At 35.9% G+C, this 17,292-nt stretch overlaps 1 protein-coding gene across 1 annotated transcript; it reads right to left on the bottom strand.

Annotated features, from left to right (window-relative positions):
• Nucleotides 1-1,176: 1,176 nt before the first annotated feature.
• On the bottom strand, nt 1,177-17,255 carry LOC112576666 (integrator complex subunit 8-like). Its single transcript, XM_025259286.1, has 27 exons — nt 17,113-17,255; nt 16,718-16,869; nt 16,068-16,217; nt 15,245-15,347; nt 14,884-15,030; nt 14,663-14,728; nt 14,155-14,215; nt 13,668-13,838; nt 12,945-13,037; nt 12,542-12,688; nt 11,964-12,055; nt 11,287-11,419; nt 10,403-10,467; nt 9,991-10,178; nt 8,942-9,078; nt 8,444-8,560; nt 7,089-7,296; nt 6,388-6,497; nt 5,727-5,811; nt 5,176-5,345; nt 4,867-4,926; nt 4,386-4,447; nt 3,978-4,096; nt 3,549-3,652; nt 2,991-3,180; nt 2,587-2,630; nt 1,177-2,192 (listed from the first exon to the last, which is right to left on the bottom strand). Exons 2-27 carry the CDS (start codon nt 16,845-16,847, stop codon nt 2,073-2,075), a joined length of 3,072 nt encoding a protein of 1,023 aa, XP_025115071.1. The 5' UTR covers nt 16,848-16,869; nt 17,113-17,255; the 3' UTR covers nt 1,177-2,072.
• Between the last annotated feature and the right edge of the window lie 37 nt (nt 17,256-17,292).

Genomic DNA, 17,292 nt, shown 5'->3' with positions numbered 1-17,292 from the left:
TGTTCAACATCTTGGAGAACATCATGCGCGAAACCCTCCACGACCATCACACTTCCATTTCCATGATGGAAGACCGATTTGCATCCTACGCGTTGCAGACGACCTCGATCTGATAGCAGGCAATAACAGAGAACTGTCAGACCTTACAAACAAACTGACAGTCCGCAGTCATTAATCTAGAAATGAGACCAGCACTGACAAGAGTAAAGTCATGGTCATTGAAAACAGCAAGGCAGATAACTTGATGATAGGAGTACGGGTCGAAGAGGTAAACACAGGGCTGCTGAGAGCCAGCAGGGGCCCCGGAGTACACGACCTCTCCGGGCCCCTTGTAATTGTAATCATACATTATTTTTCCAGTATATAATAATATGCTTACAATTCCATCGGCAATATCTATATTTCATCAAGTACCGTAATATAAACTGCAAACATTAGGGCAAGTGCACTAGGATCTACATCAAAAAGAAGGGGGAAAAATCCACCGACCAAGACCAGTCCCCCTTTCACAGCCGCGGGCCCGGGTATAGCATCCCTTCTCTTCAGGCTTGGGTGAGTTTATTCCTTGTTACTCCTCGAAGAGCATAGGGCCGCAACAACACATCGCCAGCGGACCCGGTTTTTGGCAGCCACCTTCAGTTGGGTCCATGTGGTTCCGTTCTCCTTTGCTCGCTCTCTACTGTTCTCTTCCACGTCTGCTTTGGTCTCCCAACTCTCCTCTTCCCCTAAGGGTTTTAGTCAAGCATGGGTAAACACCTTTAAGTGCTTAGGGGTCGACCCTCTCCAAAGACGGCGGTTCTACGACAGATATCGCGATAACTGCGGCGAGGACATGGTCTGGAGCAGCCGTAACATCAAGTTTACTACTAGGTACTAGTAGTAAAGATCCTGCGTGAAACATGGATTTTAATACAGATAGGAGAATCCAGGTATTCGCGAGCAGGTGCCTGATGAGGTTGCTCTGGATCTCGTACAGGGAATATAAGACAATCACTTTGTACAAAACATGATCACCACATTCATCGGACACCAGGAACTCCTTAATTGCAACAATCATGCGGCACGTCACTGTTGAATTGTCCTTCGAGGTACCTAACAGGGTGGTCAACGCGGTGGTGCAATTTTCTGACTTTATTCAAGCACTTTGCATACAAGATTCAGCAAATCTGACAATACTCACAGGTAAACTTATTTATTACACAACTGTTATCATAACTCAACATCAATTATTTCAAAGTTCAATCCTCTTTTTTCTGACCCTTGTATATACATTATATACATATATACACACACGTATACATATTCAGACCTATACTCACAGATGCATGCATGACAAGAATATATTTGCTGGCATATTGTACAGTCCCTGTAATTAAATGTGTGATCTGTGGTAAAAATGCTTGTGATTGTCTCATTTGTCTGACATTCTGCTTTCTTACCAAATACACAATTACAAAAAAAAGAGTAAGGCAAAATACTGCTTTCTTCTAATTAATCATCTCAACAGTATGACTTGTTGCCCTATTGTGATGTAGCCCATCAGATTAAAAGAGGAGCTTTAAATGTCTAGCAGGATGCAGTTTTTTGTTTCGATATTTTTTGAATTTTTTGGATGACAGAGTAAAGCTCACCACAAAATACTATTTCCCCAAACCCGGTGAATAACCCTCTTTTGTTCTGAAGGTACATACTGATAGACATCGCCATGCACAAAAAGAGACCAAAAATCATGTCACATTCGTAAATAGATAAGCCTAATTAACATATGGGTCAAGCTCTCTCATTGACTGTGGCCTTTATAATTCAAACCTATCCTTGTACAATCTTGATGTCTGTGTTGTTGACCTCTTTCTGTGTAGGATGTTTGTAGGCTTTTATCTCAAGAGTGGATGGAGGTATGTGAAATAGTATCTTGCACTTCACCCAGCCATTAAAAATGTAGAGTAAATATTCTAATCATAACTACCAAAAATGACAACAATGTCAACACATTTACTACATGGTGTGTTCTCACTTGCAGACTGCACAGGAGAAGGCATGAGGTGAAAATCAAAGGATTGGTGGAAACATCTCTAGATCACATATTGCTTTGCCAAGGCTCTGAGAAACTTGGTTTTGCGGACATGGGTAGCACGGCGCTGTATTTCCTCAGGATTATTACTGTTTAGGTCCATCTGACTTAGCGCTCGTTGCTGCACACACAATGTTCAAGGTGAAGAACAAGCATCTACAAGGCAACTGGTGAATTCATATTCAATTCTTTCATCATCAACTTTGATTATAAATTAACAACTTATTATGTTTTGTTAGTGTGCTGTTTAGCTATAAATCTGATTAATAATGTTTCATATAGATAGCAGGAGACCTTAACATCTGATTTGACAAAGACATGCTCCTTTTTCTGTAAAGACAAGGGGCTGAAAGACAAACGCACTAGATGAAAATAGACACAAGACAGGATGGGTGCAAATGTTAAGGATGAAGATGTTGGAGTAAATGTAAGCAGGAACGGAAGAGCCTGTGTGTGAGTGGGTGGCTGTCAGTCCACACATGTATAGATGCCTTCAGAAAGTATTATATACTTACTGCACACTGGCGTTTATCTGTCTCTCCTCGTTTTGTATGTAGGTCTAGTGTTGAATTAAGGATAATACAATAGCATTTCTGACATATACCAAACCACCAACTTTAATAAGACATTTTTAAAATGAATAAAAATCCCTTAACATTATGTTTTTTTATATGACAATGTATCTAAAGTATAATTACTATTCAGTTTCCTTATACATATGAAAATATTTCTGATAGAAGTTTTTGAAAAAGTTGAACAATGAATGTTCATGCATGTATGTGTTAAATGAATGTATCCTGGAAATGAACCTGGCAAATGGTGGAGACACCAACAACTGTGCAGCAAAATACTCAAACATCAGTAAACCAGCATACATGCTTAATCCTTTCAAAGAATGCTTTTCAGAAGCTAAGGATACGGACTAAGAACTCTAGAATGGTTATATCCCATATGCAGGAGTAGTAGGCATCCATAGCATCGTGCGTGTTACGCTCTTGCAATGCTTTAAAAGCTGCGCTGTAGTCCGTCTCATCCAGAAACTGGCATAGCACAGCCACCTGGGTGTGGCACTGAAGGTATCCACAACACTTGATCATTCGTCTGTACACCTGTTTTCATAGTTTGATTAGTGGGATGAGTGGCAATGCTTGGTAATAATCACCATGCAGGATGTAACTTAAAATAAACAAACAGACATCATCAGATATCAGTCGCACATAATGAAACTGAAGAAAATGCAATTACAATCACATGAATAGTATCTATACAACTCTACAATGCAATAAAAATATCAATAAAAAGAGAAAAAAATGTGTGGGCTAGAACAGCACAACTATGCAGGAATAAAATAAAGACACCATTGATAAACAAAATGCATGTACATACAAGAATTAATTCGACACAACTGCTGATTCCTAAAATATGCTTTTTCAAAGGTGTTTTTGATAACACACTCCAGAAACCATATTTCACACACCTGATCATCATACAGACTACGTGGAACAGGTGTAGAGAAGAAATCTGTTGCTACAACACCAGCCTCTAGGTAAAATTTGATCGCTGTTGAAAATTGCCCTTCAGCTGATAAATAATAAAAAGGTATGATTATTAGATTTTTTACATTAGTTTTCTGCAAACTAAATAAAAATATCAAGGGAAACACATGCAGAATAGAAAAGATCAAGAACACTCAGAACAATGTCACAGAAAATAGATAATAGTAACACCCACTTCAGGAAATGAAATAGGGAGAAAAGTTTTGAAAAATAGCTTAATTTTTTTTAAGGCAAGCCATTGGAAAATGCATAATATTAGAAGTTCCAGCCATACACTGATGACTAAATCTCCAAGGCTGCAAAACTCCCGTTAGACATGCAAAAACAAGCAATAAATTTATCTTACTTACCAAAGGCAATGTCAGCTTGTGTACGCAGCCATGAAGAGTTTGAAGGATTTACTGTCAAAGCATGAGTCATCAATGTCTTTAATGTATCTTCCACTGCTTGCACATTCATGAGATTCATGCTATCATCAGAGAAGGGAAAAAACTTGATAGTGAACACTTATCATTTGAAACTTCTAACAAAAAGAATGCATGCATAAGAATTTGCACAGCATATTATGGATGCAAAAATTATTATAAAAGAAAGGTGTTGATCTCCATGATGCAAAAGCCTATCAATGTTTAGAAGCTAAACTAGCACTGTTGTGGAGACTAAAAAACATATCAAAAGCTAATTCAACTGTTAGGTATTATGTATCTGATCTAATACGGCTATATTAGAAAACATTACAAAAGTAATAGCTCATTTACCCGTTAACAGCTGTAGGCCATAATTGTATGTATTCCGTGTTGATCTCACTTGTAACATTATCCTGTAGCAATATACAAAGTGGCAACCATCAGCAGTCCTGCTGCAAACTTTTACATGAGAATAATTATCAAAATGTACGCAAATTTAGGACCCGAGTAGTTTTAGAAAATGCTCACCATTTGTGAATCAAATAGAAAAGCTATAATGCACTATTTCTGTATGATTTCAACAATACATCAAATTTCACCTTTATGAAACCATGCATCTGAAAAAGGGGCATTTTAGAGCTTCTGTTTGCAGATCATTTCTAATCTTTGTAATTTTTCCACCATATTTAATGTCATCTTTCAGGAGTCAGCAACTGGCAGTGGCAGAAAACTCTTCTTACTCCATGCAGTGACCACTTTTACCATGCCTATAAATGCATTTTAGTCTCTGCTATACTTATATTTCTTTGAAAATCATGTATACTTCTTGTACCTTCAGTGTTGCAAACAGCTTTGCAAAGGCAGACATGAGCAAAGTCAATACAGTTACTTCCTGCAACACAGTAGCAATATTAGAAATAAGTAGTGGAAATAATACAAGCTGCATTAGAAGCAACTTATTAAAGCTAGTTCTACTTATATGATGAAAACACATGCACACACACATACAAAACCCCTGTCTAACACTTGAGAGTATTCTCTGTTGAGTATAACTGTCAAGGGTTTTCAGCCTTCATACAATACAATCTGCGTTGTCAAAAAAAAAAAAAAAAACAGCTATCAAAGCTGCCTTTTAGCATACCTTTATATTTTTTATAAAAGCCAAAAACTGATTTTTTTGAAGAACCCCAATCTGGGAATCTCGATTTGAAGCACTTTCTCGCATGCCAATCTGAGACTCCCGAGTAGAGGCCCCTTCTCGTCCTGTGGTGGTGCGTTTTGTCTGAGCACTGTTCTTGTACACGGTCAACACTGAAAATGAAAATCACAAAAAATTATACAGGGTACTTAATGGAACATGAATGTGAAAGGAAGATTTTTTTTCAAATTCTGGGAAATCCAAATGATGAAACTTTTATGCATGGTTTTTATTTATGTTCCTATATTTCTGCAGAATGCATTTTTATACACACTGAATTTTGCTTGCTGAACAAATTTTTCACGGTATTCACCACACATATCTAAAAATATTTAAAAATTTAATTAAAATTAGAACTTCTCCAGAATGAAGCAACTACAATGAAATATCACTATTAATATTTTTTAATTTACTTGCCTATAGTTAAAAAAAAAAAATTAGGAAGAATTAAGGCAAATCAATCATGGATATGTTACAAAACTTTATTCACTCACAAACTTCCCACATTTCCCTGGCTGGTTTGCGGGCATTTTTGATCTGTGAAATCTCCTTACAAGCACATGCTATAAGTCGACTCATCTGAAAGTGATTTGAGGTAAGTTTTACATTATTTAACTATTTAAATTAAGGGACTCGCAAAATTATCTGTCTTCTTGATATAAAAACTTAAAACTTTGGCTTGCAGTTTCAACAACAACAAAAAATACAGGTCTAGCTGTCATATAGTGAAATATGATACACATACATAGGGTAGTGCACAAAAAGGCTGGTCTGTCTATAACCTGCCATGTCTGCCATGAGAATGTACTTAGACTTCATCACAACCTACCCTTCATTGTCACGACAGTGTCTGTGAATAATCCATGAGAAGACCTAAAGTAAAATATATGAAAGTAACTTTAACAAACTGACAATGCTGAGATGCATCATGTGTATGCCAATATGGTGCAGCATGCACATGAGTGTACTGGCATACTTAAGGAGATCATTTTCACCTTCTTTTCTAATCACTGCATTTGTTTATTTTCCTGTAGGGGAGTCCAAAACATATGCCTATGTAGGGCCTGGAAGATAGGCCAGTTTTCTTTTGTTTGCCACCTTGTATGTAAAAAAAAAAGAGTAGCTTTTTGACAGAAAGAAATGCATGTCTCACACCTCTATATATCCATTTGCTGTATTTTCCATATTTGACAAATAATCCCAGTCACGAATATTCAGCAGGAAAGCTGTACAATATTCCAGCACCTCCATGCTAGGTTGGATATCTGCAATATAAAAATAACTGGAATATGAACTGAACCATTTGCTCAGACCAGCACTCTGTCAAAGCTGATGCACTCCCTTGCTGCAGCTGGTGACTAATGTGTAATGTGCTAAGTACTTTTTCATTTGCATATTTTATTTTCATAGCAAAAGAGAAATGAATATTGCATTTAAAAGCTGACATTTCTCTACAGGTTACTTCCCTTAATTAAAATGACAAGACAGGATTTCCAGTCATTTACTACCATGATTCCTTTCTGGTGTGACAATAGAAAAAGAACTCTTACAAATGGTGACACTATCTTGTGGTCTGGAAGAACCGATGACCAACACAAAGAAAGGGCTGCAGCGAGTATCCAAATACAACACAAGTAACTTCCTATTATAATGTAAATCTGAGAATGCCTGCTCCATGGCACAACTCCAGATTCATCTTGCTTACCATTCTGACCTATACCTACAGATGAGGCAGAGGAAGAGGACATAGATGACTTCCACAACAAGCATATTTTTACTCAAGCATGTGAGGTTACTAGAAACAATTCACAAGGGTCTGTCACCTCTAACTGAAAAAAAGAGAAGCTACAGCTGACCTTGACCTAGACGTATTGAAGTCAGACAGGTTTTGGTTTTTTTAACCAGATCTTGAACACTTGAGGACTCAGCAACTGTCTCATTCAGGAAATACTGTTGGAGGTCAGCCAGCAGCATCTGCCACCTCACATGCTTAGATAGCACATAAGAAAGATCTGCCACCACTGAATCAGCCTCACTCAGCAGCTGACGGGCTCGGTCAAAGATCTGAAAATCATCAAAAATTGAAATCTAACTCCTAATATATTTTTAAAGGTGGCACAAAAAGTACCATAACAGAAGAAGTTAACAAAAAAAAACCAGCTCATCATAAAAAAAGATAAATACAGATAACAGACAATGCAAGAAATGTATAGGTAAATATGAAGGGCAGTCAAATGAAACATAGTTGATGCAAATTTTGGACACGGAAATTCACATAATGCTTAGTAATCCCCACGGTTGGCAAGTCACTTCTTCTATTGTAAAATGAGACGATGGATGCCCTGTTCATAAAATGCCTTGGGCTGGGATCGAACCCACTCGCAAACAGCCTCCTGCAATGCTGTGTCCAGTGGAAATTTCTTGCCTTTTAGATGCTTCTTCTTCATTTCACCGCAGATGTGGAAATTTCAAGGCGATAAATCTGGGCGATAGAGTGAGTGGTCCAGTATTTCCTGTCGAAACTTTGCCAGCTTGTCTTTTGTTATGTTCACCGTATGGGGGTGTGCACTGTTGTGTAACAGAATGACACTTAAAAATCCTGAATTTTTTTTTTTTTTTAAATTTGTTAATGCATGCACCCAAGAACCCCCGCTAACTGCTCCATATTAATGGTGTAATCATGTTCCATGTTTAAGGAGTCTATTTGCCTGGCATCCGTTTCATTTGACTGCCCGACATATTTCCATACAAGTAATACAAAGAGCTATCTTAAACCTCATCCTCCAAATCAAAAAAAGGAGAAAAAAAAAAAAGAAAAGAAATGAAGGTATGACAGTCAAGACTTTATATAACTTTTATAACATATTATAATATATTGTATATAATATATTGTATTATAATATATTGTATTATAATATATATTGTCTTTGATGACTGCTAGAAAAGATGCAGTAGTACTACTGAACAGTGCTGCATTTAAGACTTTCCTGCTACATAAGCTGTACAGAGATGTTTCACAACTATATGAAAGAGTATAATGTTTTAATGATTATGTCAAAGATAATGACATCTATGATGATGATACTGAAAATGAATAGTGCCTTAAAACAAAAAATGAACCAAAAAATTGAACCAAAAAATGGAACATAAGCTTATAAGAATCCCATCAAATGATGATTCTTTTTAGTAAAGTTAGGGAAGAAAGTTTTACCCTCAGTTCCATGCAATGTTTTGCTTTGGCAATCAGCACATAAACATAGGCTTGCTTGAACTCTTCTGCTGTAGGCAGGTAATCCAAAACCTGTTTTATCTCCATTGGAACCTTCCACTGAAAGTAGTGAGCTTTTATTGGCTACTGGTCCTTAATGACATATTAACAAAACCCTGCAGAATGTTATCTAATATAACTTGCATGATTTTCAAGTTTTCTCAAAATGAACATAAATGAAAAAATACTGAAGAACTTATTTTGGATCAGTACAAAAACTTTTGATTGCTAATGACAGATTTTTTATTTTGTGATGTAATAAACAGACTTTTTTTTAGTAAAATACTCTTTTGAATAGGTCATCTTGTCTAACTTTGCATTCTTCTTTACACATACCAGAATGCAGAAATATGGGCAATTTTCTGATGGTATCATTCAAAGTGGGCAGCCAACCAAGCAAACCACCATAATTTTTTTCTACCCAAATGTTTGATCACCTACCCTCTCATTCAGAGCTATAATCTGTGAAGGGTGAAGACCACGGTTCTCATACAGGTCAGTGAGAAGGTCATGGATTATGGATGGTTCATACACAGTCAACAGCTGTCCCTCAACATCGCTAACATTGTATGAGGACTCTAAATGCAACATATAAAGTAACAATGGAATAAAGATACTTTAATATATATATAAGAGTCAAAATCATATATTTTCAAACCTCAGTGTGAGATTACTTATCACTGTCATAAGTAAATTATAATTATTTAAACTCTTTACAGTTAGCACTCACTTTTATGTTTATCAAATTATTTTTACTAGAAAAATTGTAATTAAAGGATAATTAGCAATTATCATAAGTAGTTTTGTTTCACTTTATTGACTTAAATAATGTCTCAGATACATGTGTATTTTCTTTTTGTAAAGCACTTTAAGCATATCTTTGCTGGTGGGAAAAAGCACTATTGTATTATTATTGTTATTCACCAGTCAAAAGATTTTATTAGAAAGCAGTTTAGAGTACGAGAGCTCCAATGCATTTGCTAAAGTATACACCTTACACTACTTTTTATTAAAAAGCAGGATGAAAATTAGAAATAAATTTTCAGCAACTTCAACGTGTGAGAATATTATTCAAACTCTTTTACCATACATGTGCCATATATCTCATGGGAAGAAAACACAATTATGTAATTAAAGTTGTTTTTTAAATGTGCAGTGCCTTCCTTCTTGAGTCAAAAACTTGTGTGCAGCTTCTCACAGCAATTTTTAGGTTTGAAGGAAAATTAAAGATCATGCTGCCAATTCAACATAGCTGAAAAGCCACAAATTTTTAGGACTCTTGACTGGACAGCTTTAAGCCAGAAGCCTTGCACCACCTTTCTGCAAGACCATGCTTACTCTTTTGAACAAGACATGCACATTTGCACACTTTCGGGTTGATTGCTGAATTGAAGACTCTGAGTAAGTATGCACAACTATCGAACTACCTGTTGTAAAGCTAGTGCAGTTAAAATAACAGCTGCACAATTTTCCTTGCACCACTTACACACCTCGAGTGGAAGTACAGCTGAGAATTGCTGCTACATCTGTGCCCAGGTCCTGCAAATAGAGCTGGTCGGAGTCAACATCCTCCAAAGCCATCTCTGACACCTCAGCATCACTGAAGAATGCTGCTACATCACTGTTCACTAGAAGATGTGGCAGAGCACTGTCTGGAGGTAGAATCTGTACGAGATGCCTGAGAGCAAATGTAACAGGTTAAAAGTGGGGAACAATGCAAAAACTAATAAAAGCTTAATATATCAGAAGCTGCTATGTCAGAATTTTGGATAGCGTAGTAAGTAGACTTCTAGCATGCAAGTGATGAAAAGCACGGATAGATAAGGAAAGAGGGAACAGGGACAACTGTCTTGTTCCAAGCAACATAATTTATTATATGATTTATAATGAATGCTGTCTTACCATAAAAAACATTTGAGGTTTGACCTCTGAGTAATTGATGAACCTTTCATCATCTCACTAACAATCTGAAATACACAGCGATAAAAAAAGCACATGTTATAAATCATCAAACTGGTCTATTTTTTTTTTTAATCCTTATTGCAAGACAAAATAGTTGCCACATCACCATGAGAAGGCTAAATTCTACAGAAAAGATACAGGCAGTTTAGAGGTCCACAATAATAATAAATTTTGCCTTTTATCTAAAAGTTTCTTTTAAACATCATAAGAGCACAAAGGGTAATGAAATATTAACGAGGTCAAGCTGGAGTAATTTTGAGATTATCTGCCCTGAAAAGATGGATATTTTAACAATCTCATAAAAGGAAAACAAATAAACAAAAGATATGTGTAATAAAAGTAAAAACATGCTTTAAAAAAGTGCTAAAAGGCTGATCCTAACATCAATCCATGACTTCTTTCATTTAACACCAAATATACTGTTGCACTGTAGGGGGAGGGGAAATATACCAATACATAGCTGGACATGAACTCAGCCCATAACTCATTGTAACATCACCATTTACAACTTGTGAAAGGCTGATTACTTTTTATAGATATTACTAAAGTTCTGGGGCCTGATTTTGGCTGAAAACCAGAAATAACATATAGTTGCTTCTTCTTTTCCACCCTTTTTTTCTCCTTCAACATAAAATAATACAACACAATGTAGAGGGAACAGATTCAGATGTTAAATGCACCATTTTAGTGATCCTTTGTGAGTAAAATTTAAAACTGACTGTAATCCTATTCAACTTTTGCTAAATTTATGCTCTGAAGATTAAAATCTGCATACAAATGCTTGGTACCGCAAAAAGTTGTTAATGATATGGACAACAACTCACCTGAACAAGAAAACTAAGTATCTCTTCATCAGCAGAGCTAAGTGCTTCAACCACTGGTGTAACCACTGCTTTGCCTTCAAGTACAGTTCGCACAATGTTGCAGAGACAAACCTGAATGTGTAGCTGGCTTTGCCTAGCATAAGAAAATATTGTCAGCACCCAATACACACACTCTCCACCTTAAATCTGTAACACAGGTCTACAATGATGTCTTTAAATTGTGACTGACGATGCTAATATATTTAAATGTCAAAGACAATTTTATATTAATATACTTGCTTGTGGTGGATAAATGAGAACAAGCCTGCGCCTAACTAGCATGACAGCTCTCATGCTGAGCAAATTGTTTCTTGCTATATTTGGTTAACTGCAATCGACAGCATTTTGTGCCTGTCTTCATCAATGACTGAGCTTTAGTTTCTGCTGCATTTTTGTGATTCACAGTAGAAATCATGCAAACTTTTATTCTTCAACAATTCTTCAGAGTGATGCCAGTGTCAGCCGTTACTTTTTCAGCTTCAGCATTTTGTATGTACAAAAATCACAATAACTTCTCATTGGATTATTATAAATTTATATCTATATATATTGCTATATAAATTCACTGTATTATTATTATTAAGTTTACAAAGACTACTGCAGTTACTGAGAGCAAAATGTTTATGTTAAAGCATTACCCTTGTCGAGCAACCTCCTCTTGTATACTGTTACGATAAGCCATGCTCAGCTCTTGTTTCAGATTATCCTCCAAAAGAATGCTCACAATGCCCTGCATATGCAAGACAAGAAAAGTGCACACACTTTTAAGACTTCCTATGCTTAAACATAAGGTTAAATATTCTAAAGATCTCTTAAGCTGCAAATTTAGTGACTCTAACAAACCATTTCCTAGCAATATAACAGACAAAAAATATTAATACATTGTAAAAACACATCATTAACTATTCTAGCACAACAATTTTCTAAACAGTTATATTTAATTCTGAATGAAGTTTTTTTCATTTTTTTAAAATATCACGTAGGTGTGATAAATATGTAGAATGTCTATCTTCCCTGTGACAAAAGATGGCAGAGTGTTTACCAAAAAAAAAAAACAAAACAAAACAAAAAAACCCCACAGAACTCCACTTTTATTATGTGCACTCCAAATAGTTAAAAATATATTTTAATTAGGGCGAAATCAAAGAATCTTACTTCTTGTGACAACCTCACTGAAAACATTATCTTTGCTTAAAATACAGTATTTTTGTAATACCTGGTATTGTTTCTTCTTGCTTGCCTCTGACTTCTCAAACAAACTGTTGGCCTGGCTATCTAGGGTGACCCCAAGGAGACTACTGCAGCTGGTAAGGTATCCTCTCAATCTTTCTTTGCAAATGTTGCAATACACAGGCTCAGTAAACTGTTAGACATATTTCACCATTGCCTTTTTCAATAAAGACATTCATATATTTGACCAGTCTGAGGTCATATACCAGTAATTAGTTTTCCTTAATGAATCCCTTTTTCCAGATTACGTTTTGTGACACTTAAGCTGTAACAGTGTGTTCCAAAATAAGTGAATGCATAGGGCATGCATCATATGATGAATTAACATCTCAGAACAAACTAATGCTTATTTTAGACGCAAGATATGGCATTTTTTACTTTGGATTTACCTTAGTTAATAATTGTTTACATGTTCGGAATTTTTCAAATGCTTTTCGGTATTCTCCTTGGTAGAAATAAAGTGAACCCAGGTCAAAGGCAATCTGGAATTGAAACAAGCATGCATCTTTACAAGAGTTTGCAGAATATAAATGCTGTTCTAAATTAGAATACTTGTCCCTGGCAGGAGGAAAAAGAAATATTGTTCCAATGAAACTGTAATACCATAGCTGTAAAAATACTAAGGAAAGCCATACAAAAAGTGCATTAGCCATAAACCCCCAAAAGGCTTTTACACAAAATCAGAATATCACCATGTCAGGGATGCTAGCTATGGCCTGTCACTGAGCCAAGTTAAGAAATAAAATTATATATATATATGTCCAATATATTACCTATTAAAAAACAGCATTCCTGACAAAAGCCCTTATACTTGCAGCTGAAAAAATTCTATCGCCCTGTTGCATTATAGCCATTTTAAAATTGGAGCGCAATGCATTACTCATGTGCTTAAGGTGTTAACAAATTTACTATGCTTCCAGCTCTACAAAACTATAACACATACAAACACAATAATTAATAAGTATAATAAACAACTCAATGCAATGGAGCAACTATGTATTTCTCATTTTTCTGTCGTTAAGCAACATATGACAGTATTATGGTTGAATATGCTTGCATATTGTACTCTTAACTCTAATAAAATAATACTATTATTACTTTCATCTCTGTACCTGACATATAACTTCATCAGCTGAAACCAGGACAACTTGCTGCCAATCTGTACTGGCACTGACATTTTCATTGGGAACAAGGAAGCTAGCAGGTGTGGCCATCTTCACGCTGATTTGATCCTGGCAGCACTTTTCAAGAAAACTGATTGATGATGGAAGCTGCTCTTTGAACTAAAAACAAATTAGCACAGGAATTAGCAAACACTCTTTATACAATCTACAAGTAATCAGACTTCCTGCACAAAGCAGAGATAGCAAACAAGTATCATATTTAGTTTTTGCCCATGATAAGTCAAAGTGGTCCTTCATCTTCCTCTGGATCTTTTTTCTCTCTCTCAGACACACACACACATGTATGTGTCTCTTGAATATAATCCTACCCCAACTGCACAAAGATGAAACACAATTTACATTCTCTCCATGGAAAGTTATGGTAATTTTTTTTAATCATATGAAAATAAATGCAAAATGGAATCACATGTCAAACCTTTCTGATAATTGTCTCTGTAGCAGCCATCATAAGTGCATTTGGGTCAACTTGGCCTGGCCTGAAAAAACAACTTTCAGCACTTTAATCAGAGAAGACATTACAATAATTATTCTAACCAGATGACAACTAGTAGTGAATAAAAGAAGAAAAAAAATTAAGTAGCAATCTAATATTTTCATCTCTCATAAATCAGAACCATGAAATCAATTCTATCAGGGCTGCATTTTTCTTGTCTAGTACTTTGTTTAGTGACAGTGACAGCACTGAAGCACAAGTCACCCAAGTCATGTCTGTTGCATTCACCAACACCTATGCTGTGTACAAAGAACAGAATGACACTGACTTACAGAGATTAAGAAATTTTGAATAGGAAGACCCCTACACCCGCTCCCCCAAAATGGCTCAAAGAAAAGTGTTGGCCAATATTTCTGGGTTTTAAAACTGGATAGATCATCAAAAAATCCTACTGACAGAAAATGAGCTGCAAAATAAAAATTGTACTTACGGTGGAATAAAACTATGTTTTGGAGGTCTCAAAAAAAACCCATCTCGAACGATGCTCCGAATGCACCTGTCCAAACAGACAAACATTTTTAAAACTGCTAAGTGGTATGGCTCTACAGTTAAATATTAATGCTATTAAGACATTGGTTACTAATAAGCAATTTTTATGTGGTTAACACTTTTTATCTCTCTCTCTCTCACACACACACTTCTTTTGCTGACCATCGATGGAATAGGTGAACTGCAAACAGAGCACTATCAGACATGCTGGTGTCCTCGAGATCTGGAGAATGAATGTTGTCAATCAAATCTGGAGCAGCTATTTTTAATAGCTCAATCAAAAGGGCTTGTATTATTGGTGTCGGTACACTACAAAGAAACAAAGTATTATTTTATTTCAACAGTATCTGACATTAATAATGCTAATAATAAACACATATGCATGCACACTCAATGAAAAAAAGTAAAGTTTTTTGTTGAAAATATCAAAAGTGAAAATAATGGATTTCGTTATTACAGTTACTAAAATATTAAAAAAAAAAACAAAAAAAAAACTACCAACACAGATAAATACACTGCAAACCTTTTTTCCATGGTAGATAAGTCCCAGTGTAAATAGCAGGCCACCCGGAGTGCCAGCGTTCGTAGTGCTTTCACTTTTCGGCTCTCCTCCACTACCAGTTCATCTGATGTCAGAATATGTTTACATATAAAAGAGCTAAAAGCACCACCAACTGACTCGTAATATAATGATTTAACTTGTAGTAAAATATCACCACATCAGTAATAATGCCCATGGATTTTCATTGATGTTGATGACATCAACTGCATAGACTATAACCCCTTTTATCTCATTATTTTTCTGCACTGATACAACATCTATACCTGTAAAGTGTAATATGTGTGCACATCATAAATGGACACCTATGTGCCTAGTTGTCTTCTTATCTCTGTTGTCATTTGGACATACATTTCCATCTGCTCTGGGCAATTTTATTTTAGTGGACTGTGTCTGCTGAAATTCATGTTCTTTGAATCGTTCAAATGTAAACTCTGCATTGCCATGACTTGTGTGCTTCAGTGACAAGCTTGTGTTGAGTTTTTTTTAAATAACTATTTAGGTTAACTTCTTTACATTATTCTTCTTATTATTTTTATTATATTATTGTGCATTTTTATAAAATAGTATACACTAGCAAGCAAGAACTGAGAATGAGAGTAACAGATTAATAAAAAAAGGGGGGGCAAAGGAAATAACCTAGGGGCTTGTAACATTTTTGATGTACTTCTTAATCTCAAAAAAAAAAAAAAAAAGGGGGGGTCCAATAATGTTGCATAAGTACACTTCAAGTTTTCCAAAATTATGAAGAACATTAACAAAGAACATTCACAAGAAATAAACATACTATTCTCTGTTTTGACTTCTGAAGGTGGAAGAAGATGTGCTTGGGCTTGTGCAGCTGCTGCATTCTGTTCCCGAGTATTTTGGATCAAGGCCAGCATTTCAACTTCTGCCTGTTGCATGAACTGGATGATGAGTTGCACCGCTGCTGGTTCTGTTAAATACAATCTCAATGCATTTAAAATATGACTGCCACCTTGTTGGAGAAAGTTTCTACAGCAATACTATTTATAAGCTGAAAGCAGAGCGTCTTTGCATTATTTCATCTTTATTCGCTTCCCCTATAAGTTAAAAGTCTACAGGCGTAAAATTCCACTAAAAAAAAGGTCTCCGCTTTTAAACACATTCTGTGTCAGGGATAGGAATTGAGCATATATTTTTCATACCGTCTCCCCCTTACCCTATTCCTTTAAAAAATGAGAAAGGTGTGTGTGTGTGGTGGTAGATTGTCCATATTATCTGTCACGTTTTCCTTTAGTTTGCACAACATCAACATCATATTAGCGTTTATCATTTGAGACTATCAGACATTACTGAAGAAATAGTAACAGTTGTGACGAGTGACGACATTTGTAGTAATGGTAGTACACACAAATGTTGACAACCTCATGAGCTGACGTTTAGATGTCTTCAAACTACCACTAAAAGCCATACCTGGATTATCCTTAGAGAGATGTTCTTCCAGAAGATTTTCATTAAGAACAAATTCAAACCATGAGACGGGAGGAAGCATGTTTGGCCCCAAGCCGGTGCCTGGGCTTCTCGGCATTTGAATTTCTGTCATGTTTTGAATCGATGCTGTTTTTCTATTTAGGTAATTGAAACAAGAGGTACATAGGTTAACGCATGCGACTTCAGTGATAACCAAAGAATTTGACGTAAATCTCAGAAGTTAAATGAAAGGATGGTCTCAACATAGACATCGGTCTCAACATTTTTCGCAAATGTGTTGCCGAATCAACACGACGTTTTGAGAATCGAGTCATAAAAAGTTTTCAATATATTTCTTCAAAAAATTAGTAAGTAAAACGAAGCATCTTTCACTTTACCCATTTCACTTAGGGCTAAAAGTGCATAATGTGCTTTGTTGAAATGATTTTGTTTAAAACCATGCTCAACAAAAGGTAACACGGTCGAATTAGGATTAACGGGTTAATGCCTTATATGGCGAATATTCTTATATATTCAACATGAACGCTCTGACGCGCATCTGTTGCTACTTCCGGTCA

Source organism: Pomacea canaliculata, linkage group LG12 (genome assembly GCF_003073045.1).
Source record: "Pomacea canaliculata isolate SZHN2017 linkage group LG12, ASM307304v1, whole genome shotgun sequence".
In the NCBI taxonomy this organism is placed as follows: Eukaryota; Metazoa; Mollusca; class Gastropoda; order Architaenioglossa; family Ampullariidae; genus Pomacea; species Pomacea canaliculata.
The sequence above is the reverse complement of the archived record's forward strand: the minus strand, read 5'-3'. Positions and strand labels throughout refer to the sequence as shown.

What these genes read in the sequence shown, in the direction of transcription:
- LOC112576666 (XM_025259286.1), bottom strand. Translation starts at nt 16,847, where the DNA reads ATGACAGAAATTCAAATGCCGAGAAGCCCAGGCACCGGCTTGGGGCCA. An exon ending in GCAAGAAGAAACAATACCAG is followed by an intron (nt 12,056 to 12,541) that starts GTATTACAAAAA and finishes TTGCATATGCAG; the next exon opens with GGCATTGTGAGCATTCTTTT. An exon ending in TTCAATACGTCTAGGTCAAG is followed by an intron (nt 6,498 to 7,088) that starts GTCAGCTGTAGC and finishes TTTATATTGCAG; the next exon opens with ATATCCAACCTAGCATGGAG.